We start from the raw sequence: 26,743 nt of genomic DNA on the forward strand, positions 1-26,743 counted from the left end.
TCTGTCTTAGATTCATTCTCTTTCTTAGAGAATTGTTACCCCATCATTAACTGCTGATCATGCAAAAGGGAAGTCAGGCATTAGAACAGGCACATTCATACCAGGGAAATAAGTTTTGTCTCCTTAGTGGCTCCTGGTCCGCAGGTCTTTCACTCAGCCTAAGTCACAGGGGGTTACAGCTTCCTGAGACCAGTCAGGGCAGTCCCCAACAGAGAGGGGATAAGGAATTTTGCTGGAGTCCCTTCCATTCCTGACTGTTCTACCTTCATGATCTAATTACCTTCCAAAGGTCCCATCTCCTGATTCCCTAACATTGGGGGTTAGAATTTTAACATAGGAATTTTGGAGGGACACAAACATTCAATTTATTGCAATGAACATACTAATTTTCAAGTATGGCTTTTTTCTTCCCTCCTTTACTCTCACAGAGTGATCTTTACTAATTCTTAGTGAGTGCTTACTGTGTGCCAGCCACTGTTCTGGGCATGGGGATTTAAGACAGATGAATCCTGCCTTATTGAGGTTACACTCTAGTGGGAAAGACAGCGATTAAATAAATAAATTATAATTATCAAGAAACTAAAGCAGATATAGAGATTGAAAAGAGTGCTATTTTATATTTGGCAACATCTCTCTGAGAGTGTGCTATTTGAGCAGAAATTTTAATGATCAAGACCTGCATATGTGTGGAGGAAGTGTTCAGGTCTAGGGATAACTTTGCTCAGTTATTTGACCAGGGGCTACCCTAAGGATAGTGTGCTCTTTCAGATGAAGCAGATGGAGCTTGGTGCAGCTAACACTGGAAATTGTAAGCTAACCATGCTTTTTCTAGATGGTAGAAAGCTGTTTCTTGGAAGGGTAATTTGAGTGGTACATCTCTGATTCTACCACAGGCCCTAAAACAGAAATGTGTACAGTGTGTTCAAGGAACTGCAAGAAAGCTAATGTAGCTGGAGAAGAGTGAGAGATAGAGTGATGAGGAATGAAGTTGGAGAGGTAGCCAAGGGCCAGAACAAGTAGGATCTATAGGCTGTAGTAAGATACTGAATTTCATTCTAAGTTTGGTAGAAAGCCATTACAGCAATTTGAGCAGGGGAATTACATTATGTATTTTACATTTTAAAAAGGATCCCTCTGGTTGACAAGATAGGCTCTCTTTGCCACATAAGTCATTATATCCATTTATTTAATACTAACCACTTCAAAACTTAGTGATTTAAAACGACAATGGCTTATTTGTTTTCCAAGTTCTCTGGTTATTCTGCTGGACTAACTGGAACTCATTAACATGGCTGGAAGTGGGTGTTCTAAGATGACTTTACCCACATGTTTGGAGCCTCAGCTGGTACAGCTGCAATGACTGGGGTGGCTGAGGCTCTATTCTTTCATCCTGTGATTCTTCATATGAAGGTGGAAGTATTCCAAAAAGTTAAGCCCAACTGTGCAAGCACTTACCCGCCTCTGCTGGTATCAAGTTTGCTAATGTTCCATCGGCTAAAGCAAGACAAATGTCCAAACCCAGAGTCAACATGGGAGAGGAATACACAAGGGTGTAGGTATCTGGAAGTGTGATTTGTGGAGGCCATTGCTGCAACAGTCTACCACATTAAACATTGTTTTAGCTGTTTTCCTTTTTTCTGATCCTTTGCTAATTAATTTGTCTTCTGAATATAATTTGTTTTCCCACATTAGTGTGCTTGCATCAAAATAATGCACCAGTCACATGGCCTTCACATATTTCCTGTTGCTGTCACAGCAATTTATTTTTGTAAAATAATAAATTGGCTTATTTCAAGGAGAGAATGCTCACTGTATGGACTTCCAGTCTTCCCTACTAGAGCAGTGAGGTTTGGGTTACCCCCTAGGTAAGAGTCATTGTACCCCTTATGATCCATCCCAAGCCTGTGATGGTATACATGTAAATGTGTGACTTCTGTAACCCTCATTCCTATCCCATTCTTAGCTAGATGGAACTACATTGAGGTTTTTGAAGAATGTATTGAACTGAGGAACTGTCATTCATTACAAAATACAATGAAATGCAAAATGGTCTTCATTTTGGAAGATAGAGTTGAAAACTAAACATATTTTTACCTATGATCCAGCAATCTTAGTTCTTGATAATTACTCAAATGAGTTGAAAACTTATGTCTACACAAATACCTGCACATGAATGTTTATATCACTTTTCTTCATGATTGCCAAACCTTAGAAGCAACCAAGGTATCCTTCAGTAAGTGACATAAATAAACTGGGGTATATCCAGGTAATGGAATATTCAGAACTAAAATGATCTGCCAGCCATGAAGAAAACTTAAATGCATATTACCAAGTGAAAGAAGCAAATCTAAAATGGCTACCTACTGTAGGCTTCTGACTATATGATATTCTGAAAAAGGTAAACTATAGATACAGTGAAAAGGTTGGTTTCCAGGTGTTAGAGTAGAGAAACTGATAAAATAGGCAGAACACATGATTTTTAGGGCAGTGAAATTTTTGTATAGTGTTATAATGATAAAGGCATGTTGTTATGTATTTGTTCATACCCATAAAATACACAATGCCAAGAGTGAACCCTAGTGTAAACTATGGATTTTGAGTGATAGTGATGTGTCAGTGTAGGTTCATCAGTTGTACAAATGTACCATTATGGTGTAGAGTGAATGTTGTACATATGTGGGGGGAAGGAGACATGTGGGAATTCTCTATACTTTCTGCTTAATTTTACTGTGAATCTAAAACTAAAAAATAAAGTCTGTCTTTAGAGGAATTTTTAAAACTTTATTGAGATATAATTGACAGTAAATTATTTAAAGTGTACAAATTAATAAGTTTTCACATAATATGTTATACCCTTTAAACCATCTCTAGACTCAGGATAGCATTTTCTTTATCCCCAAGTTTCCACATGCCCCTTGGTAATGTCTCCCACTTACTTCTTCCCCATTCACAAGCAACCACAGATTAGCTTTTGTTCACTATTGATTAGTTTGCATTTTCTAGAGATTTTTATAAATGAATCCATATATTGCATATTCTTTTTTTCTGGTTTCTTTTACTCAGCACAGTTATTTTCGTATTCATCCATGTTGCTGTATTTATCAATAATATGGTAATTTTTTATTGCTTTGTTTATTTCTTGTTTATCAATCCACTCCTTTGTTGATGGGCATTGGGTTGTTTCTCGTTTTTGACTATTACAAATAAAGTCACTATAAACATTCATGTGAAAATACATACTGTTTTAAAAAAATATATACGATAACACATGGTACCAATTTTATTTGTAGATATTATTGTACTGCAACTCAAGTTCCTAAGTTACTGTATTTTTTGGACTGTAAGACACACCTCTCCCCCAAATTTGTGAGGAAAAGGGGGTGTGTATCTTATAGTCTGAATGTAGCTTGCCTGACTTGCTATGGGGGGGAGTGGTGGCCTATATTATTTATGTTATTAAACATTTTACTACATTTTTTGCTTCAAAAATTTTTTCCTACTTTCCTCCACTAAAACTTGGATGTGTCTTATGGTTCAGTGCATCTTATAGTCCTAAAAATATGGTACATCTTTGCCGTAGCCTTGGCTAAATCTTGAACTAGTGCAGAATTCAGCTGTGTTAGAGTGCTGATATTAGCATGCTTAGACATGACATACTTGTTCGTGATAGTCATGTGCTTTGTATGCCCATGATTCACCATGACCATATTCTTAGCCAGGTGTTGCATAACAAGAAGAAAGGATTCTTTAGTGCATGACAGGTAATGCTGTAGAACTGGTGTCCATTCATTCATTATTATGAAGAATTTTCAGTGCTAAACAAAAAGCTCCTGCTGTGATTTGAGTAGGAGGAAAGTGCACCTTATTGTAGTCTAACATAGTTCCATTATGTATTTGGCCAAAGTATATTGCACCACATCAACCTGTCTAATCTTAGATGCTCTCTGAATAGAAATGCAGGAGTAGAGGGTGTTCCAGACCAAAATTTAAACTCACAGAATCTTCATTCCCACCTGTCTGATTTACAGTAAGTGTTGTCAGTCACAAAGTTAGTCACCAGTTTCTGAAGGGTGCATTCATGGTTGCTCAACAATAAGCATGGCAGTGATACCAATGAGCTGCAGCATCTTCTTGGGCACAGAATTATTCTGCACGAACTGATTAATAATGGCAACAGTCATGTACATGGTCTCCTACAGTAAGGGGAATTTCATTTGAGCCTGCACCACTCAATCAATTAGGATAGCTCATGTTTCCAGTGACTTCACAACCAAATTAAGTATTTTGGGCTGACTGCTTGCTCTTCCTCAAGTTGTCTCAGATAAGCATAGATATCTTTGACATATTCACCTCAAAGGTTTCGATTAGCTTTGTCTGCATGCACATCATTCATTGCAAGAATTACATCAGAAAAAGCCTCACACAGATAATCTTCTGCAGGGGCACATCTAGATGTTTCATTGAGCTTGGAGGAGTATCAACCGAAATAGGCTCAGGCAAAAGTTGGCAGTTTTTTAGCAATAACGTCCAGCAGCTAAAGTTTTTGCTTCCTTTTTCAGAGACACTTTGGCCTGTGGCTGTTCACTGATTTTGTTACTGATGTCTCCAAGAGCTGTTCTTGGCTTCAGCCAGGGTTTTGAGGCTGCAGCAGTGTCCATAGGCATGTGCTTTGTACCTGCCATACTGATCTTTGCTTTATTTTCAGCACTAATTTTCATAATACATTTTCTACTATAATGTATACATTATTAAGATTTAGGTTATGGTGATTAAAGTGTTTAGTATTTTCTTTTTTTTAAATATATTTTATTGATTATGCTATTACAGTTGTCCCATTTCCCCCCTTCACTCCCCTCCACCCTGTACACCCTCTCCCACCCACTTCTCCCCCCTTTAGTTCATGTCCATGTATCATACTTACAAGTTCTTCAGCTTCTACATTTCTCATACTATTCTTATCTTTCCCTGGTCTATTTTCTACCTGCCATTTATGCTACTTATTCTCTGTGTCTTTTCCCCCTCTCTCCTCCTCCCACTCCCCTGTTGATAACTCTCCAGGTGATCTCCATTTCTGTGGTTCTGTTCCTGTTCTAGTTGTTTGCTTAGTTTGTTTTTGTTTTTGTTTTAGGTGTGGTTGTTAATAATTGTGAGTTTGCTGTCCTTTTACTATACATATCTTTTCTTTATCTTCTTTTCTTAGATAAGTCCCTTTAACATTTCATAAAATAAGGGCTTGGTGATGATGAACTCCTTTAATTTGACCTTATCTGAAAAGCACTTTATCTTCCCTTCCATTCTAAATGAAAGCTTTGCTGGATAGAGCAATATGGGATATAGGTCCTTGTCTTTCATCACCTGAAATACTTCTTCCCAGCCCCTTCTTGCCTGTAAGGTCTCTTTGGAGAAATCAGCTGACAGTCTGATGGGAACTCCTTTGTAGGTTACTGTCCCCTTATCTCTTGCTGCTTCTAGGATTCTCTCCTTCATTTTTACCTTGGCTAATGTAATTATGATGTGCCTTGGTGTGTTTCTTCTTGGGTCTAACTTCTTTGGGGCTCTCTGAGCTTCTTGGATTTCTTGGAAGACTGTTCCCTTTGCCAGTTTGGGGAAGTTCTCCTTTATTATTTATTCAAATAACTTTTCCATTTGTTGCTCCTCCCCTTCTGGTACCCCTATAATTTGGATGTTGGAACGTTTAAAGGTGTCCTTGATGCTCTTAAGCTTTTCTTCGATTTTTTGAATTCTTATTTCATCATGCTTTCCTGCTTGGTTGATTCTATCTTCCTTCTGGTCCACTGTATTGTTTTGAGACTCAGATTCCTTCCTTTCACTATTGGCTCTCCTCTGCGTATCTTCCTGCATCTCTTTTATGGTAACCTGCATCCTTTCATCTAAATTGCGCCCAAAGTCAACCAATTCCGTGAGCTTTCTGATCACCAGAGTTTTGAACTGTGCATCTGATAGACTGGCTATTTCTTGGTCGCTCAAAAGGATGAGTCCTGGGGGACTGATCTGTTCTGCTGGAAACATGTCTTATGTCTTTCCCTGTCTCTCCTATTATTTTTTTTTTTCGGTCTGGTCGCTCTTGTTACAGTGGGGGACGGAGCCTTAGGTGTTCACCGGGGCTGGGCACCCCAGTCGCTAGATTGTGACATTATGTGCGGGGGCGGGAGCGGGGACGGGAGGGAACAATGGTGACAGTTCTGTTCTCCTGGGCTCAGACACTTCCCTGGGCTCCTGAGCTGGGAGCTCTGCCCTGGTCCACAATTGCTGCCCCACTGATTCCCCCAGCTGCTGCTTGCATACTCAGGGATCACCGCTGCATTCTTGCGCCCCAGATGGCTGTCACGTCGATTTTGCGCCAAATTTCCCTCGACCTCCGTGCGCTGCCGACCCGCACCAGCCCCGCGCCCGCCCGGCTCGTCGTCCCCTACCAATCTGGATATACGGGTCTACTTCAACTTCTTGGCTGTCCGACTTCCATTCAGATAAATCCTCTGACAGTTCTGAGTGATATTATATCTGTAAATTATTGTTCTATTCTTGGTTGTGCGAGGAGGTACAGTGCGTCCACCTATTCCTCCATCTTGCCGGAAGTCTGGATTTTTCTTTATTTCACTTACTGTAGCCTTCATTTCTTCCCTTATGCTTTTGCTGTACTCAGTGAGTTCTCTGAGCATCCTTATCACCAGTGGTTTGAACTCTGTATCTGATATAGGCTGGGTATCTCCACTTTGTTTAGTTATTTTTCTGGTGTTTTTTTCTTTTCTTTCATTTGAGCCATATTTCTTTGTCTCCACAATTTGGCAGTCTCCCTATATTTGCTTCTGTGTATTAGGTAGAGTGAATTTGACTCCTTGTCTTGGCACACCTGTCAAATAGTATGGGGTGGAGCTTTAGGTATTCACCTGTTTCACCACTTTGTGGCTCTGTATGTGGGGTAGGGGTTGGAGAGGGGACAATGTCATTGCCTGGCTCTTGAAGGCTTGCTTGGCACTTGCCCCATTTCCAGTCATTTTACCCACTTCCTATAAGTGATTGGTGCCCTTCTAGCTGTTGCCTTAGGGGTGGTTCCCAGAGTGGGTAGGTAGGTGTACTTCTAGGACTGTGCAGGTCCTTTAAACAGACTCTCCTAAGAGACTGGCAGTTTTTTCCACCACCCCAACCCCCATTGAATTTTACAGCCAGAAGTTATGAGGCTTTATTTTTCTGGTGCTAGAACCCTGGGCTGTGTGGTCTGGCCTGGGTTGTTCCCCAGGTATCCCTCCTAAATTTTATCCACTACGTGTGAACGTGGGTCCAACTGTTCTGCTAGCTGCCACCACTGCTGCCTTACTGCTGCCACCTGGCTGCTGCCATACCACATTTTCTCAGTCCTGGTTCCCTGTCTCTACACCTTCTGCTCATCAGGATGAATATGGCTTCTTTGAATCCTTGGTTGTTGGACTTCCACACAGTTCAATTTTCTGATAGTTCTGGGAGTTCTTTGTTTTCAGGTTAGGTGTGATCCTTCTTATGGTTGTGCTAGGAGGTGAAGTGTGTCTACCTATGTCTCCATCTTGACAAGAAGTTCCTATTTTTATAGTTTTGATTTTTTCCTAAATAAGTCCCTTTAACATTTCATATAATAATGGTTTGGTAATGATGGACTCCTTTAGTTTTTTCTTGTTTGGGAAGCTCTTCATCTGCCTTTTGATTCTAAATGATATCTATGCTGGGTAGAACAATCTTGGCTGTAGGTCTCTGCTTTTCATGACTTTGAATATGTCTCTTCTAGCCTGCAAAGTTTCCTTTGAGAAATCAGCTGACAGTATTATGAGAATTCCCCTGTAGCTAACTAACTTCTTTTCTCTTTATCTTTAAGATTCTCTCTGTATCTTTACCCTTTGGCATTTTAATTATGATGTGCCATGGAGTGGGCCTCTTTGCATCCAACTTGTTTGGGAGTCTCTGTGCTTCCTGGACTTGCACATCTATTTCCTTTGCCAAATTAGGTAAGTTTTCTTTCCTTATTTTTTCAAATAATTTTCCACTTTTTGCCTTTTCTCTTCTCCTTCTGACACCCCTATGATATGAATGTTGTACAGCTTAAAATTGTCCCAGAGGCTGCTTACACAATTCTCATTTTTGGATTCTTTTTTCTTCTTGTTTGGTTGGTTGTTTTTTGCTTCCTTATACTCCAAATCACTGATTTGGTTCTTGGCTTCATCCAGCTTACTGTTGTTTCCCTGTAAACTGTTCTTTATTTCGAATAGTGTATCCTTTGTTTCTGACTGGATCTTTTTTATGCTGTTGAGGTCCTCACTAAATTCCTTGAGCATCCTTATTAACCCGTGTTTTGAATGCTGCATCTGATAGATTGCTTAGCTCCATTTTGTTTAGCTCTTTTTCTGGAGTGTTGATCTGTTCTTTCGTTTGGGCCATGTTTCCTTGTCTCCTTGTTTTGGCAGCTTCTCTGTGTTTGTTGCTATGTATTAGGTAGAGCTGCAATTAGTGTTGATCTGTTCTTTCGTTTGGGCCATGTTTCCTTGTCTCCTTGTTTTGGCAGCCTGTCTGTGTTTGTTGCTATGTATTAGGTAGACACAGCTTGTCTTGGTAGTATGGCCTAATGTAGTAGGTGTCCTGTAGGGTCCAGTGGCACAGCCTCCCCTATCACCCAAGATGGGTACTCATGGTGTGCCCTTCTTGTGGACTGAGTATACCCTCCTCTTGTAGTTGAGCTTTGTTTGCTGTTGGCAGGTCAATGGGAGGGATTTACCCAGGCCAGTCAACTGTAAGGATTGGCTGTTAACCACTTACCACCAACCTCTACTATCTGTGAAGGATCAGCTGTGCAGGGTGGTGGTGCTCCAATGTGGTCTGTAGCAATCCACTGGGTGTGCTCGCCCTGGGGTTTTCTGGGTGGTGCAGGCCAAGATCAAACACAGGTGGACCTGTGTTTTACCCAGGGCCACCCTGCCTGAGCTATAAAGCAATCTGAAATGGCTGCTACTTGTGCTGGGCTTGGAGATTCCCAGGTGAAGCCAAGCTGTGAATTTAGAATGGCTATTGCTAGTGCTTTGCCTGGGGCTCACTGAGGCCAGCTTTTGCTTGTTTGAGAGGACTGTTATGCAGCATGAGCCAAAACCCATTCATATAGAAAAGCAGCTTGGTGGGCCCATAAGTTGGTTGGGGCAGAGTCTCTAGGTATCTCCAGGGCGAGCCAGTGTTAGCCAGGTTGTTGGAGTCTCAGAAATGGTACCAGCTTGCCAGCTCAAGGGGGTGGGTTTAGAAAAATGTAATGGACTCTGCTTGCCTTGATGGCAGACACTTAAACCTCTCCCAGTATGCCACTGGTGCCTTTGAAGCTGCTATCCCTGTGCTGGAGCTCAGGGGCAGTGAGTCTATGTGTGGATGCTTTAAGAGGAGCTGCTTCGGGCTCCGGCTGACTCAATCTCTGCTTTTTTTTTTTTTTAATTTATTTTAATCATTGTTCAAGTATAGTTTTCTCTCTTTTACTCCCATTCCAGCTCACCCACCCAACCCTCCTCACTTCCCTCCCATTACCACCCTCCCCTTAGTTTCTGCCCATGTGTCCTTTAAATTTGTTCCTGCTGTTTTGTTTTTTTAGCTGAAACTTGTGGGAATTTATTTTCCTGGCACTGGAACCCTGGGCTGGGGGGCCTGGTATGGGTCTAGGTCTCCTTGCTCCTGATATATCCCTCCTGAATTTTTATCTACCACATGTGGTTATGGATCCAGCCTGTTCTGTGTCTGTGCCCCTCCTACCAGTCTGGATGAATGTGGTTTCTTTAATTCTGTAATTGTCAGACTTCTATTTAACTCAGTTTCTGACAGTTCTGAATGATGGTTTTTCTAGTTTAGTTGTAGTTTTGTTGTGGCTGTGCGGAAGAGGCGAGCCACGTCTGCCTACGCCACCATCTTTACTGGAAATACCACAAACTATCTTAAGTGTAGCTAGGGGTTTAATTAATTGGGAATAATCTGTAATTAGAGGCTTTAAGTTTTACAGCTTGACTTAATTGGATCAGGTCATGATTTCTGTTACATATGAAGCAGAAATAATCAGTTGTGTAAAAGAAAAATGTAAAAAAATCACTTTTTTAGTAGTAATCAAGATTGCTTAAAACGTAGTATGAAGAATTTTGCATCCTTCTGAAAATTAGTAATCAATACTCTTCAGTGTGTTCTATTTTTGCCAGATGCTGACAATGTGAAGCCATTGGAGGGTGTAAAAATTCTGGATCTAACAAGGTTTGTATTAGATTATCTGTTTTTGGTGGTTGAGTTTTAACTTTCAAAAAAATTCATTTATTTTTTTTACATTATATGAGTGTGCTTGTTTATATGCGTAGCATCAAAATTTTGGACAGAAAAATTCCTGGAATTTTATCATTCTGAAAGACAATTTGTATAATATTCATGCATTTTTCCAATCTGCATGTTTATATATAATTTTTAAAAACAAACATTTGAACCATACTGAAATGAAGCTTTTATTCACATTTTAAACATGATGTTGCATTTTGTTTAACATTTTGTTGCATTTTAAATGGTTTCTTATGTCATTCAAAATGCAACAAAAAATAAACTATTTTATTATATGGTTGTTACAAAATTAATCATCCTCTATATTTAAGTATTATAAATTAGGTTTCATATTATGTAAATCTTTGTCTCAGGAGTCTTTTAATTTCTTCTGTAGGATAGAATTCTGGAAGTTGAATTTCTGCATTAAAGGAAATATATATGACTTGCTGCATTAAAGTTGAATTGCTGCATTAAAGTAATTTTGGCGATACATATTGCCAAATTACTTTTTGAACCGTTCTAACAATTTTACTTCTTACTAGCATTATATGAGCTTGTCTGTGTTGATGGACTATTAAGAAAATTAAAATAAAAATCTTCAACATGGTAATTTATTTATCGTTATTTAATATTGTAGAGTACTGGCTGGACCGTTTGCTACTATGAATTTAGGAGATCTTGGAGCAGAGGTTATAAAAGTGGAAAGACCAGGTAAAGATGTTGCTCCTTTTAAAACACAGAAACAAACTAATAAGTGTTTTTAATGGTTTTAAAAATATTCATGTACCTGTTTATGGACTGAAGAAAGAATTGAAATGAACTATTATTTTCCTTTCTTCATTCCTTACTTTCTTCTGAACCTATATTAAAGATCTCTTTTTATTTTTTATATATGCCAAGGGCTAAGACTTAAGCCAGGTCCTTCACACACACCTGAAAGCCTCTGGTAGAAACTGAGATGCAACATGTAATGATGCTAACAATACTTAAGTGTTAGGCACATTTTAAAATGCTTTGTTTGGATTATTGTAATTTATTTTTTCTTTTTTAAATATATTTTATTGATTATGCTATTACAGTTGTCCCTTTACTCCCCTTACATTCCCCTCCACCCTGCACACTCTCTCCCACCCACATTCCCCCCTTTAGTTCATGTCCATGTGTCATAAGTTCTTTAGCTTCTACATTTCCCATACTATTCTTGCCATTCCCCTATTTTCTACCTGCCATCTATGCTACTTATTGTCTGTAGCTTTTTCCCCTCTCTCCTCCTCCCACTCTCCTGTTGCTAACCCTCCATGTGATCTCCATTTCTTTGGTTCTGTTCCTGTTCTAGTTGTTTGCTTACTTACTTTTTATTTTTGTTTTAGGTGTGGTTGTTAATAATTGTGAGTTTGCTGTCATTTTACTATACATGTTTTTTATTTTCTTTTTCTTAGATAAGTCCCTTTAACATTTCATAAAATAAGGGCTATGTGATGGTGAGCTCCTTTAACTTGACCTTATCTGAGAAGCACTTTATATTGTAATTTATTTAATCTTAACATCAACCTTGTTACTGTTACTCTTCCTAGATTATAAATGAGAAGACTAAGACACTGAGGTAAAGCAATTTGCCCAAGGTCACGTAGCTAAGAGTATCCATGCACTCAGCTCTGATTCTAAATCTCCTTAGGCACGCACTGATCAGCATCAGGAATATTACATATTATTATATTTATATGACTGTCACAGATAGTAGAGAAACCTGATAAATCCAGTTTTCCAGAGCTAATGCTTTATTTATTCAGTCAGTGATCTTCATTGTATTTAGTCATTGCTGGATACATGCTGAAAAATGTTTACATTCTAGCTAAACATCTCTCCAGGTTCCATAAAACTTCTAATTTCTACATTGCTATCAATTTCAATACCACAACACTTTCTAATTTCAACTACTGTGTCTTCCATTCTAGAGCATCCAATCTAATTTCTCTTGCTATTTCAGTTTGTTACTAGGTTAAATATTTGTATTTACATTAATTTTAAAAATTGTTATTTTCTATTTACTTCAGCCTAGTTTTCCTTTGTACTTACTTGTTTCCATGGTGGGGGACATCTTCCTTTATATCTAGGCCTTTATTATGTCCCATAGCCATATACTTTTTATCAAGCTTAGTTCCCAGCAGGTTTTCATCACCGTTTTTTCTGATTGATTTTTTTCCCTTAATTCTCCTGCCCAGTACATTTTGGTGTTCATATTATATAATTAGTTATTTTGGAGTTTCAACATAGTTATTTAACACATATGAGGAAAAGTAATTTGGCAGTATTTTTAAATTTCAGTAGAATCACTTTTTGTGTCTACTTACTTCTTCAGTTCTTTCAGTAAATAAAATTTGGTTGTAGTTTTCTCATTTAAGACTTAGATTATTTTTATTTGTGTAATCGAAGAGCACATCGAGCTTAAGTATATATATTTTTCTATTTTTAGAGTTAGTCAGTGAGTATAGTAAACTATATACCTGCAGGAACAGGCAGGTAACCAAAATGAGTGAAGTGGACTATGTATGGCTGCAAACGATGCTACTGATATTTCAGGATTGTCCTCAGTAGGCAAGGCTGTGAAGGTAGGAGTGTTGATATTTTGTTCACCACTATGCGTGCTCTGCATAGATCAGTGTCTGTGACATTGTAGCGGCCAATAAATATTTGCTAAATGACTGAATGTGCTAAAACATCAATTAAGACAGTCTGAATTTGTATATGAACTCTCTAGATTTTGAAATCATGGCAGCCAGTTAAAAAGTTTAAGTTGTATGTGGGTGAAATAAAACATGTCTCTCCAGTTGACACTTTTACCAGTTTGTGACCTTTAATGTTTATTTCTTATCATGTGCCATTATCACTGATTCTTTTGCCTCTCTAAAACCCTCCCTGGTTGTACACCAAGGACAAGGTGGGGCAGGGAAGTTGGTAGCACTCCAATTTAGATTTCTGACATTCTGAGAAATGAATGAAAACATTGATAATATTTTTAACCTTGTCATTGCTTAATTTGAAAATAATTTTTTTTAATGTATTGGGAGTTTTCTAAAAAATGGAAGGGTTTGGATTTTCTCTTGACTCTGAGAGGTCCTGTCTGATCCTGAAGATCCAGGTTCATATATTTTTCTATGAAGCCTCTGGTTAATTACTGGGAGATTCCCTTTGTGGGCTCTTGGACTTTGTTTTTTTTTTTTTTTTGCCCCTGATGTTTTGAGCATGCTGTTTTGTCTGATACTTACCATTTATTATTTTGTGTTGTTATTAGTTCATCTCCAGTTAGAACTAGTGCTTCTTTTCTCCTCTGTCTTTTGTTTTCCTTGTGAGTTTCTAAAAAATAAATAAATGAGTATATTATTTGCCTCTGTTTTGTTGTATATTCCAAAAGGCTGTGTCTATTTTTCTGGGTCAATTTCAGTAAAGTCTAATGGGCTAATAGATTAATTACACCATTAAAATGAGATTGGAATTTAAGCTTTAACTTATATTCACAAATTCTTTTTGGGAGGCTAATAATAAATACTTTAGCTGTAATTACATAGTTGGTTAGTTTCTTATACCAATCAGAACTTGTGTTAAAATTTTTAAGTGATACTATTTTGTGCTATTTAACTGTTGATTCATTTTCTGAGTTCTACCTATGTTGTTTGCCAGTTGCTTTACTGTGCAAAGAAAACTTTTTTCTGAAATTTTAATCAAACACAAAGACATTTCATATTCACTTGAAATAGATGTCCAGAATAAAATATCCTATTTTTCAAACTTTAACTTGAAGCAAGACCTAAACAAAATGTTTACAATAAAATTTTTTATTCAGAAATAATTTTTTAAATTAGCTGAATTTTTTAATTCAATAACTTATTTTGTGTTTTCTGACTTGTTTCTACAGAATATTTTAATAGTGTATTTGTCATTGTTCTGTAGATAATCTCAGATGTCATTTTATCATGCCATTTTGTCACTTACCACTATTATGATTTAACTAATAGTTAAGAAGCATCTTTTGAAGACAGTATTTTCTTTGCACATTTAATGCCAAGAAACAGAGACTGAATTGCTTGCCCAAAACAGAGTAAATTTTTTTCCCCTCGAATTTGTTACTTATTTAATCTATAGACTGCCTGTAGGATATATCCTTCCGGATTTTTACTTTCAGGGATGGATTTTAGTGAAAGGATATGGAAGGATCATTGATTAACATATACAGGTAAAGAGTTTGGATAGTCCTAATGGGCTCCTTTGACCTCTTTTGCATTGCTAATTCCACCGAATTTAACTGATCTTGTTCAAGCACATGAAATATATATCATGAGTGAGCCTGCTGGTGTGAAATGCCTCATGATGTTTCAGAGTTAAAGATTAATAGCTCATATTATTATTTTTAGGAGTTGGTGATGATACACGAACTTGGGGGCCACCTTTTGTGGGGACAGAAAGTACCTATTTTCTCAGTGTAAACCGAAATAAAAAAGTAAGAATATCATTCCTTTTTCTAAACTGCTTTCTTCATGTAATTGTCTTGTAGAAACAAAATTTTTGATATTGTTCTGGCTTGTTTGTACCCTCTTTTGTAGATGTAGTTAATATTTCAAATAAGATAAAATTTTATTCATTCAACAGTTACCAAGTAGAAACAATAGAGCTTTTTATTAATCTTTTTTCTCTATTAACTTAAAACATTTCACAAGAATTTATAATGATTTGTAATGGAAATAATTTTATTAATTTTTTTAAATGGCTCATTATATTTGTTACTGTTTTGGCAATTGGTGATTGTGTATCACATGCTTTTATTATTTGAAAAATTTTTACTGTAATCCTCACTACATTCTAACACATCTGAATTGCAAGTAAAATCAATGAAGATGACTTAAATGTTTCTTCAGGAGGAAAATACATTTGCTTTAAGAGGAGAATATATGATATGAATGGCTCCCTTGTTGAACTGTCAGTATTAACAAAAAACTTTATGATACCATTTTAATATATATATTCTTTAATTTTTAGAGTATAGCTGTTAATATCAAGAATCCAAAAGGAGTGAAAATCATCAAAGAGGTACAGTATATTCAGTGAAAGGCATTTTACCACTTGGATTATAATTAGGGATTTAACAGCAGAGTAAAAGTGTTCTAAAGTTTTATTTCATTGACAATCTATAATTTTGCTGTAAATGTCATTTAAGAATATAACTTTACTTTTATGGTAAGTATAATTTACTTTATAATTTCTTGCACATTGTGTATAATGTTTCTTGATACTGTGAGGGTATTTAGTTTTAGTACTAGCTGCTATTGACTGAATGCCTACTCTGAATCAGATCTTAGGCTTGGGCACTATACTTACATTATCTTCTCAAATCCTGGGATTTTGATTTGCAAATGAGGAATTCTAATGGTCATTTTCACAGGAGGAAAATGACTCTTATGGGGCTTAAGTGATACTCTGAAGATTTACATAGCTAGTAAAAGGAAGAGCTGAAATTTGAACCCTGGGTTCACATCCCTAGAGAGCCCAAGCTTTTTCTAACACTTAATCAGATCTCCAGTATGTCCAGACATGCCCTTGGTATCCTTTCTTGAGGAACAAGATTGCAGGATGGTTTGGGGCATATCCTAGCATTCCATTGCTGGGATTCAGATCTCTTCTCTAATTTTTAAAATATATTTTATTTATTATGCTATTACAGTTGTCCCATTTCCCCCCTTTTATTCTCCTCTGCCCTGCACACGCCCTCCGGCCTGCAGTCCCCACCTCCTCTTAGTTCAGGTCCGTGGATTATACATTATAAGTTCTTGGGCTTCTCCATTTCCCATACTATTCTTTACCTCCCCCTATTTTCTACCTATCATTTATGCTACTATTCCCTGTACCTTCTCTCTCCTTCCCTCCTCCCCTTCCCCACTGATAACCCTCCATGTGATCTCCATTTCTGTGATTCTGTTTCTACTGTAGTTGTTTGCTTAGTTTGTTACTTGTTTTTTTAGGTTCGATTGTTGATAGTTGTGAGTTTGTTGTGATTTTACTGCTCCTATTTTTGATCTTCTTTGTCTTAGATAAATTGCTTTAACATTTCATATAATAAGGGCTTGGTGATGTTGAACTCCTTTAACTTAACCTTATCTGGGAAGCACTTTGCCTTTCCATTCTAAATGATAGCTTTGCTACATAGAGTAATCTTGGTTGTAGGTCCTTGCCTTTCATGACTTTGAATACTTCTTTCCAGCCCCTTCTTTTGAGGTTTCTTTTGAAAGGTTTGTAAGGTTTCTTTTGAGAAATCAGTCTTATGGGAACTCCTTTGTAGGTAACTGTCTCCTTTTCTCTTGATGCTTTTAAGATTCTCTCATCTTTAATCTTGAATAAGGTAATTATGATGTGCCTTGGTGTGTGCTTCCTTGGGTCCAACTTCTTTGGGACTCTGAGCTTCCTCAACTTCCTGGAATTCTATTTCCTTTGCCAGATTGGGGAAGTTCTCCATTATGTTTTCAATTTTTTGCTCTTCCTCTTTTCCTTCTGGCACCTCTATGATTCGAGTGTTGGAATGTTTGAAGTTGTCCTGGATGTTCCTAAGCCTCTCCTCATTTTTTTGAATTCTCGCTTTTTCATTCTGTTCTGGTTGAATGTTTATTTCTTCCTTCTGGTCTAAACCATTGATTTGAGTCCAGGTTTCCTTACCTTTACTATTGGTTCCCTGTATATTTTCCTTTATTTCACTTTTCTTAGTCTTCACTATTTCTTCTATTTTGCAACCATACTCAACCAATTCTGTGAGCATCCTGATTACCAGTGCTTTGAACTGTGCATCTGTTAGGTTGGTTATCTCTTTGTCACTCAATTGTATTTTTTCTGGAGCTTTGATCTGTTCCTTGATTTGGGCCATATTTTTCTGTCTCTGAGTGCCTGTTAACCTAGTAAGGGGCGGAGCCTTAGGTATTTGCCAGAGTGGGGCAACCCACATTGCTGTGTTGTCATGCTGTATGTGGGAGAGGGGTTGGAGAGGGAACAATGCCACTTATTCAGCACTTGGCCAGCTTTTAGTCACTTCCTCTACTACCCACAAGCAAATTGGGCCATTCTGGTGCTGATGCCTGGGTAGGTGGGTTCGTGTACATTGTAGAACCCTGTGGATCTCTCCAATGAACTCTCCTGTGAGGCTGGGAGTTTCACCGACAGCCTCAAAACCCCACAGGTTTTTTCAGTCAGAGATTTTGAAGCTTTATTTCCCCACACCAGAACCCAAGGTTATGTGGTCTGTTTTGCTCCCCAGTTGTTCCTCCCAGCTTATCTGTATGCAAATGTGGGACTGCCCACTCCTACCAGTCTGGATGAATGTTTCTTCTTTACCTTCTTGGTTGTCGAACTTTCATACATTTAGATTTTCTGTCAGTTCTGGTTGTTTTTGTTTTTTAAATTCGTTTTTGTCCTTATTTTGGTTGTGAGAGGAGGCACAGTGTATCTACATTGCCTCCATCGTGGCTGGAAGTCCTTCTCTTCTCTATAGCTATGTGACTTCAGACAGGTTACTTAAAGGATGCCTCAGGTTCCTTATTAGTAAAATGTGGATAATAATAGTACCTATTTCTTAGGATTGTTATTCTAATTATTATTATTGTTTATGTACATGAAATTGAATTCATCATGTGAGATAGAAGTTTGTCATCTTTGTTACAGTTTAAAATCTAATCTAATGGATGTAAGTCTACTTGATTAGAGAAACAAATTTCAAAATTAGTTTTGTACAAAACAGTAAACTTTAACATCATTGCCCTGCTGCTATTTTCCCTACCTATTGGGTGATTGAAAGATAATTTTTTCATATTTATTAAGATGAGAATCAGTGGCCATGTACTTTGGTGCTATTTGATTAACCTTGTAAATTTAGAGTTTTTGTTTATTAGATATATTTTGAACCCAAGCTTGGTAATTGCCTTGATCTGTTTTCCTACGTCTTTCCTACTAATATAGTTTTTTAAATTTTTATTATGTATATTATTACAGATGTTCCATTTATTCTCCCTTCACTCCCCTCCACCCAGCCCACCTGCCACTTCCATAGTCAGTCCCCAAACCACTGCCTGTGTCCATGGGGCCTTCATGAATGTTCTTTGACTAATCCCTTCACCTTCTTTCAATAAGTCCCCACCTCCTCCATCTCCTCTTACAGCTATTACTTTATTCCATGATTCCATGCCTCTGGTTCTATTTTGCTCATTGTTTTATTTTGTTCATTAGATTCCCCTTATAAGTGAGATCCCTTTTTTGTATTTCACTGACTGAATTATTTCACTTAGCATAATAGTCTCCATTTCCATTCATGCTGTAGCAAAAGGCATGAATTCCTTTTTTCTGTTGTGTCGTATTCCATTGCGTAAATGCACCACAGTTCTTTTAAATATTTTATATTTTTATTATTTTTTAAATAATTATTGTATTGTTGTTCAATTACAGTTGTCTGCATTTCCCCCCAACCACTCCCACCTCCCTCCCTTGCTTCCATCCTTCCCCTCGGTTTTGTCCATGTGTCCTTTATACTAGTTCCTGAAAACCCTTCCCCTCATTATTTCCTCCAACCTCCCCTCTGGTTACTATCAAATTATTCTTAATTTCTATGTCTCTGGTTATATTTTGGTTGCTTGTTTGTTTTGTTGATTAGGTTCCAGTAAAAGGTGAGATAATATGGTATTTGTCCCTCACCTCCTGGCTTATTTCACTTAGCATAATGCCCTCCAGTTCCATGCATGCTGTTGCAAAGGGTAGGAGCTCCTTCTTTCTCTCTGCTGCGTAGCATTCCTTCATGTAAATATACCATAGTTTTTTGATCTGTGCATTTCCTGATGGGCACATAGGTTGCTTCCATCACTTGGCTATTGTAAATTGTGCTGCTATGAACATTGGGGTACATAGGTTTTTTTGGATTGGCATTTCAGGGTTCCTGGGATATAATCCCAACAGTGGAATTGCTGGGTCAAAAGGCATTCCATTTCTAGTTTTCTGAGGAATCCCATACTGGTTTCCACAGTGGCTGCACCAGTCTGCAGTCCCACCAACAGTGCAGTAGGGTTCTTTTTTCTCCACATCCTCTCCAACACTTGTTTGTTGATTTGTTTATGAGGATCATTCTGACCAGTATGAAGTGATATCTCATTGTGGTTTTAACTTCCATCTCTCTGATGGCTAGTGATGCTGAGCTTCTTTTCACATGTCTCTGGGCCCTCTGTATGTTTTCCTTGGAGAATTGTCTGTTCAAGTCTTTTGCCCATTTTTTAATTGGGTTTTTTGTCTTCCTGGAGTAGAGTTGTGTGAGTTGTTTATATATTCTGGAGATCAAACCCTTGTCTGAGGTATCATTGGCAAATACGTTTTCCCATATAGTTGGTTCTGTTTTCATTTTAATGCTGTTTTCTTTAGCCATGCAGAAGCTTTTTTAATTTGATGAGGTCCCATTTGTTTATTCTTTCCTTTATGTCCCTTGTTTTAGGGGACATATCCATGAAGATGTTGCTGCTTGGAATGTCTGAGATTTTCCTGCCAATGTTTTCCTCTAGGACTGTTATGGTGTCACGACTTATATTTAAGTCTTCTATCCACCTTGGATTTATTTTTGTGTATGGTGTAAGTTGGTGATCGAGTTTCATCTTTTGCCTGTAGCTGTCCAGCTCTCCCAACACGATTTGTTGAAGAGGCTATTTTTACTTCATTTTATGCTTCTTTCCCCTCTGTCAAACATTAATTGACCATAGAGACTTGGGTTTATTTCTAGGCTGTGTGTTCTGTTTCATTGGTCCATGTGTCTGTTCTCATGCCAGTACCAGGCTGTTTTGATTACAGTGGCCTTGTAATACAGTTTGATGTCAGATATTGTGATATCTTTGTTCTTCTGTGTTCTTCTTTCTCAAAATTGCTGCAGCTGTTTGGGGTCATTTATGGTTCCATATAAATTTTGAAATGTTTGTTCTGTATTTGTGAAATATGTCACTGGTACTTTAATAGGGATTGCATTGAATTTCTTTGGGTAGTATGGATATTTTGATCATGTTAATTCTTCCAATCCGTGAACACGCACCACAGTTTTTTGATCCACTCATCTACTGATGGGCAATTAGGCTGTTTACAAATCTTTAATATTATAAATAACACTGCTATGAACAAAGGGGTGCATAAATTCTTTTGAATTGGTGCTTTGGGATTCTTAGGGAATATTCCCAGCAGTGGAATTGCTGGGTGAAAAGTCAGTTCTATTTTTGGGGAAACTCCACACTGTTTTCCATAGTGTCTGTACTAGTCTTCATTCCCACGAACAGTGCACTAGGGTTCCCTTTTCTCTATAACCTCACCAGCACTTGGTGCTTATTGCTTTATTAATGATAGCCATTTTGCAAGTTGTGAGGTGATATGTTATTATGGTTTTAATTTGCATCTCTCTGCTGGCTAGTGATGTTCAACATCTTTTTATATGTCTATAGCCATCTGTAACTCCTCCTTGGAGAAGTTTCTTTTGAGGTGCTTTGCCCATTTTTTAAATTGGATTGGATGCCTTCCTGGTGGGTGCTTTATATATTTTGGAGATTAAACCGTTTTCCAAAATATCATTGGCAAATATGTTCTTCCATACATTCAGTTCTCTTTTCATTTTGATGATGATTTCTTTAGCCACACAGAAGCTTTTTATTTTGTTGTAGTCCCATTTGTTAATTTTTCCTTTTGTTTTCCTTGCCCTAGGAGATATAAATATCTGGAAAAAATATTGCTACATCAGAGCTGAAATTTTCCTACCTATCTTTTACAGTACAATTTTTATGGCATTCCAACTTATATTTAAGTCTCTTATTCATTTTGAGTTTATTCTAGTGTATGGTGTAAGTTCATGATCTAGTTTCATATTTTTTGCATGTACCAGTCTAATTCTCCCAATACAATTTATTGAAGAGACTGTTTTTACTTCATTGTATGCTCATGCCCCCTTCATCAAATATTAATTGACCACAAATACATGAGTTTATTTCTGGCCTCTCTATTCTGTTCTACTGATCTATGTGTTTGTTCTTATGCTGGTACCAGACTGTTTTGATTACAGTATTCTTGTAGTATAGTTTGATATCAGGTATCGTGATCCTGCCAACTTTGTTATTCTTTTTTGGTTCCATATAAATTTTTGGAATATTTGTTCTGGATCTGTGAAATATGCCATTCCTAATTTAATAGGAATTGTATTGAATCTCTAGATTGCTTGGGGTAGATTGCTATGGACATTTTAATGATGTTAATCCTTCCAATTCATGAACATGGTATATGCTTCCTTATATTTGTATGTTCCTCAATTTCTTTCTTCAGCGTTCTATAGTTTTCCAAGTGCAGATGTTTTACCTCCTTGGTTAAATTTATTTCTAGGTACTATTTTTGGGGGGGTTGCTATAGTAAACAAGATTTTTAAAATTATTTCTGTTGCTGATAGTGCATTGTTGGTCTACAGAAATGCTATCAATTTTTGAATATTGACTTTGTATGCCATCACTTTTCTGAATTCACTTATTAGGTCAAGTAGTTTTTTTGCGGAGCCTATAGGGTTTTCTATGTACAATATCATGTCATCTGTGAATAATGACAGTTTCACTTCCTCCTTTCCAATTTGTATACCTTCTATTTCTCTTCCTTGCCTGATGACTGTGGTTAGTACTATATTGAATATGAGTGGTGAAAGCAGAGAGTCTTGTCTTGTTCCTGATCTTAAGGGAAACTATTTTAGTTTTTGTCCATTGAGTATGATGTTGGTAGTAGGTTTTTTGTATAAAAATGGCTTTTATGATGTTGAGGTATGCTCCCTCTATTCCCACTTTGCTGCGTGTTTTTATCAGAAATAGGTGCTGGATTTTATCAAGTACTTTTGCTGCATCTGTTGATATGATCCTGTGATTTTTGTCTGTCATTTTATGTGATGTATCGCATCTATTGGTTTGAGAATATTGTACCATCTTTGCACCCTTAGGATAAATCCCACTTGATCATGGTGTATGATCGTTTTAATGTATTGCTGGATCTGGTTTGCTAGTATTTTGTTGAGGATTTTAGCATCTCTGTTCACCAGAGATATTGGCCTGTAATTTTCTTTCTTTGTTGTGTCTTTACCTGGTTTTGGGATTAGAATTATACCTGCCTCATCAAAGGAGTTTGGGAATCTTCCCCCTTAACTTTTTTGGAATAGTTTGAAGATATGTGTTAGTTATTTTTTGAGTGTTCAGTAAAATTTGCCTGTGAAATCATCTGGTCCTGGGCTTTTGTGTGCCTGGAATTTTTGATTACTGCTTTAATTTTGCTAGTTGTTATCAGTATATTCACGGTTTCTGCTTCTTCTTGATTAGATTTAGGAGATTGCATGTTTCGAGAAATTTATTCATTACCTTGGTTGACCAATTTCTTGGCCTATAGTTGTTCTTAGTAGTTTCTTATAATCCTTTGTATTTCTGTATATCAGTTTTTACCTCTCCTCTTTTACTTCTGATTTTATTTATTTGAGTCCTCTCTCTTTTTTTCTTGATGAATCTGGTTAATGGTTTGTCAGTTTTGTTTATCTTTTCAAAGAACTCATTGAATTCATTGATCGTTTGGATGATTTTCTTAGTCTCTGTGTCATTTAATTCTGCTCTGATATTGATTATTTTCTTCCTTTTGCTCTCTCTGAGCTTTGTTTGTTGTTTTTTCTCTAGTTCTTTTAGATGTAGTGTTAGGTTGTTTATTTGCAGTTTTTCTCTCTTCTTTAGGTAGGTCTGTATTGGTATGAACTTCCCTCTCAGGACTGTCTTTGTTGTCCCATAGGTTGTGGGTTTTTGTGTGTTCATTTTAATTTGTTTTCAGATACTTTTTGATCTCTTTCTTGATCATTGTTAACCCATTCATTATTTAATAACATGTTATTCAGCCTCCATGTATTTGTATGTGTTTGAGTTTTTTCCTTGCGGCTGGTTTCTAGTTTTAAGTCATTGTAATCTGAGAAGATGCTTGATATCACTTCAGTTTTCTTGAATTTGTTAAGGCTTGTTTTGTGTCCTACCATGTGGTCTGTCTTTGAAAATGATCCATGTGCATTTAGATAGAATGTATATTTTGTTTCTTTGGGATGAAATGTTCTATAAATAGCAATTAAGTCCATTTTATTTAGAGTGTTGTTCAGTGCTGCAGTATCCTTGTTTATTTTTTAACAAGGAAGATCTGTCCATTGTTGACAGTGGAGTGTTAAAATCCCCATCAATGACTGTATTTGCTGTCTATCTTTTCTTTAAAGCTCTCCAAGATTTTCTTTTTATATTTAGGTGTATCTTCTCTGGGTGCATATGTATTTATATGAGTTATATCCTCTTGTTGGACTACACTCTTAAATATTATGAAGTAACTTTTTTTTGTCGTCATCACTTTTGTTTTGAAGTCTACTTTGTCTGATACGAGTATTGCTGCCCTGGCTTTTTTTCCTTGTACATTTGCACAGAATATTTTTTTTTGCATCTCTTTACTTTCAGTCTGTGTAGGGGGTCCCAGTGTGTGTCAGTAAATGTCCCAAGTCAGGAAGGATCTTCCTCTGCCTTGAGAGGGCTTTTAGGTGTGGTTTGGCCCCTAACCAGTGGAGGCACAAACAGGAGGCAACCTATCAATGTTGCTCGCTTACATTGATGGTTTTCTCTTTCTGTCTAATCACTAGAATATATCCTGTATGCATCATCATCTTTCAAGTCTCACATCATCCTGATGGGTGGGGGAATGGACAGAAGAGTCCATCAGCAAAATGATAACACGAGACTATGGCAGTGCACTTGCCCTGCTTCTTCCAGTGAATCATAGCCTTGGGCTCCTGCTGCTGTGCTTCCTCCATGGACTCCACAGCCAGTGTAGCCCTGGCAACCTCTCACCACCCTGATGCTTTCTGCTCCTTGCTTAATCCTCAGCCTACTTAGTCAGACTTTGTCTGGCTTGTGGTTCCAGTGGCGCCTGAGGTGGGGGAGGTGAGAGCCCCGTGTTTAGCAATTAACTGCAGTCCCTGGACCCTGGTTCCTGGCAGAGGGATGCATGGCCCCACATGGCATGGAGGGGTGCAGCAGCTCTGTGGGCTTCTTTCCAAGGAGAATTTTGTAAATTTCACCAATTTACTTGACCTCCAGACCTGCACAACCAGAAGCACCAGGCCAGTCAGTGGTGGTGGTGACTGTGGCAGGAAAGCCCAGAGTGCCCACCTCCAAATGCCTGTGTAGATGGATAGACACTTGTACACTCCTATTCAGGTGAAACTTTGCTTGATTTTTCTATTTTTCAAAAAAACTATTTATTTATTTTAAAGACTTTATTTATTTTTAGACAGAGGGGGAGGGAGGGAGAAAGAAAAAGAGAGAAACATCAATGTGTGGTTGCCTCTCATGCACCATCTACTGGGGAACTGGCCCACAACCCAGGCATGTGCCCTGACTGGGAAATGAACCTGCAACGCTTTGTTTTGCAGGCTGGTGCTCAATCCACTGAGCCACACCATCCAGGGGTGTTTGATTTTTCTGAATTTTTCTTTAATACTGTCGTCCTGCTCTACTTTTCTACAGTGGTTACTCTCACCTTGACCCAACTTCCATTGTCTTCATTCTCAGGCCCTTCCTTTTATCTTCTCAGTAGTTATTATTATTGTTGTTATTATTAATCTAAGAGCATTTTCTTTCCTTAATTTCTCTTATTCTGTTTTTCAGTTTTGTCTTCAGTGTTCACAATTCTACTTCTGTGCTTGTATTTCAGGGTACTCTCATATTTTATCTTGAGTAGTAAAAGTTTCAGATTTGATTGAACAAATAATTTACAGTTTCAGTAGGGCTTACTAATGGGGCAGTGTTAGGTGGAATTCATAGTTCTTATTACTAAGACATTTGAGTATTTTAGGCCTACATGTGTAATTCTGACCAAAATAAATGAATTGCTAAGACTTCCTTTTCATTCTTCTTGGATCTTGCCAGTGTCCTCCACCCCACTGTAACGATTTTAAATTAAGTTTCATTGTGGGTCAGATTTATTTGATTGATAACAATAAAGTACATTTGAACTCATATTAAGGTTGGGTTGTCTGGGGATATTATTCATGTCTATGGCTGGCTTTTAACTAGTTATATCATTCATAAGTTATGTATCTTACTGCCTAGAGGAAAAAGCATTTTGCCTTGTTTTTAAATTTTTATGGCATTGATTTCTTTTTTGGCCTTAAGAGTAGTAAAATAACCTCTGCATTTAGGCCTTGGTGGTTATGATTACTAACATAATACGTCTAGTTTATAGAAACACTTCCAAAATATTATACCAAGCAATCAGCTGGATACATGAGAGCTCAAAAAAATATGACTCCTTTGTCAACTAGGTTAACTAAAAATAGGTTGTATGAAAAAAAAACTTATCAAATCTATGTGGAGTGTTATATTTTCATGGCAAAATGACTCGATAACTTTCTAACATGTTGTCTATATTTCAAATAACTCTCTATGTTAGTTGACAGTCACAATATTCATACTGTGTCCACAGAGCAGTGACATAGGTTTTCTTTTCCTCCCACATTTTAATTATGAAACATTCAAACATAACACAAAAGTTGGAAGATGCAAAAATTTTAACATTTGGCTTTATTTGTTTATTTGCATATGCACATATTTGTATAGATATGTTTATGTGTGTATTTTTGAGCTATTTGAAAGAAAGCTGCTTTGCCATTAAATCCTTCAGACTACACCTCGTACAAATAAAGATATTTTTTGACATAATATTTAAAGATTATTTTATGAGTTTTATTCATAGACATGGTAAAATTTTTATCATCACATTCCTCTCTACTTCTGATATTGCTCATCCATTCTGTTCCTAAGATATTTAATAAAGAGAACTCAAAATTAGGTACTCTAGATTTCAAATGGATTTTAGTTCTCATTTTACTCTGTGATTAGAAGATTTATTTTTTCCATTTTGAAAGAAAAAAGTGGTGAATTTTCTAACTCATACAAAATTGTGCTTGTTTTTTATTCTGGGCAAGATTCTAGAGTAGATTATTAGGTAATCTGTGAGCATAGTATAGGTAATCACCAGTAAAACTGGATACCCAGTCTTTTTTTCCCCTTCACTCTATTTCCTATTAGATTTATGGGATTAGGGAAATCTGGTAAACAAATTCGGTCTCTGCTGGAGCAGTTGATTTGTATAATACTTAAAGGTACTGTGGAGATCAGTGTAACTCGGGAAGTTTTTTGATGGGTCTGATTTTAGTATTGTTCGGTTTACAATTTTTATGAATGACTTTGCTAAAGCTATAGGGAACATACATGATCTTGAAATGGTGGAATATCCTGAAACAAGAGAGGGCGAGAGAATATTTTGGATGACAGATTCACAGACTATCTAGTAAGTGACT

The 26,743-nt window shown here is 37.2% G+C and overlaps 1 protein-coding gene and 1 pseudogene across 14 annotated transcripts in view; one reads left to right on the forward strand and one right to left on the reverse strand.

The window, feature by feature from the left end:
* SUGCT (succinyl-CoA:glutarate-CoA transferase) overlaps positions 1 to 26,743 on the forward strand; it is a 1,092,359-nt gene that overhangs the window by 15,197 nt on the left and 1,050,419 nt on the right. For 12 of the 14 annotated variants that reach the window (XM_045828747.1, XM_045828740.1, XM_045828739.1 and 9 more), the window contains exons 2-5: positions 10,203 to 10,254; positions 10,949 to 11,022; positions 14,721 to 14,806; positions 15,343 to 15,393. In XM_045828747.1, the coding sequence (XP_045684703.1) occupies positions 10,974 to 11,022; positions 14,721 to 14,806; positions 15,343 to 15,393 (186 nt within the window). In that variant the 5' untranslated portion in view covers positions 10,203 to 10,254; positions 10,949 to 10,973. Of the gene's footprint in view, positions 1 to 10,183; positions 10,255 to 10,948; positions 11,023 to 14,720; positions 14,807 to 15,342; positions 15,394 to 26,743 lie in introns of all 14 variants that reach the window. The other 2 variants (XM_045828746.1, XM_045828741.1) reach the window with 1 other exon arrangement.
* On the reverse strand, positions 3,528 to 4,718 carry LOC123812080 (annotated as a pseudogene).

The sequence above is a fragment of the Phyllostomus hastatus genome, unplaced genomic scaffold (genome assembly GCF_019186645.2).
Source record: "Phyllostomus hastatus isolate PE091 unplaced genomic scaffold, TTU_PhHast_1.1 phas_scaffold_78, whole genome shotgun sequence".
NCBI lineage: Eukaryota > Metazoa > Chordata > Mammalia > Chiroptera > Phyllostomidae > Phyllostomus > Phyllostomus hastatus.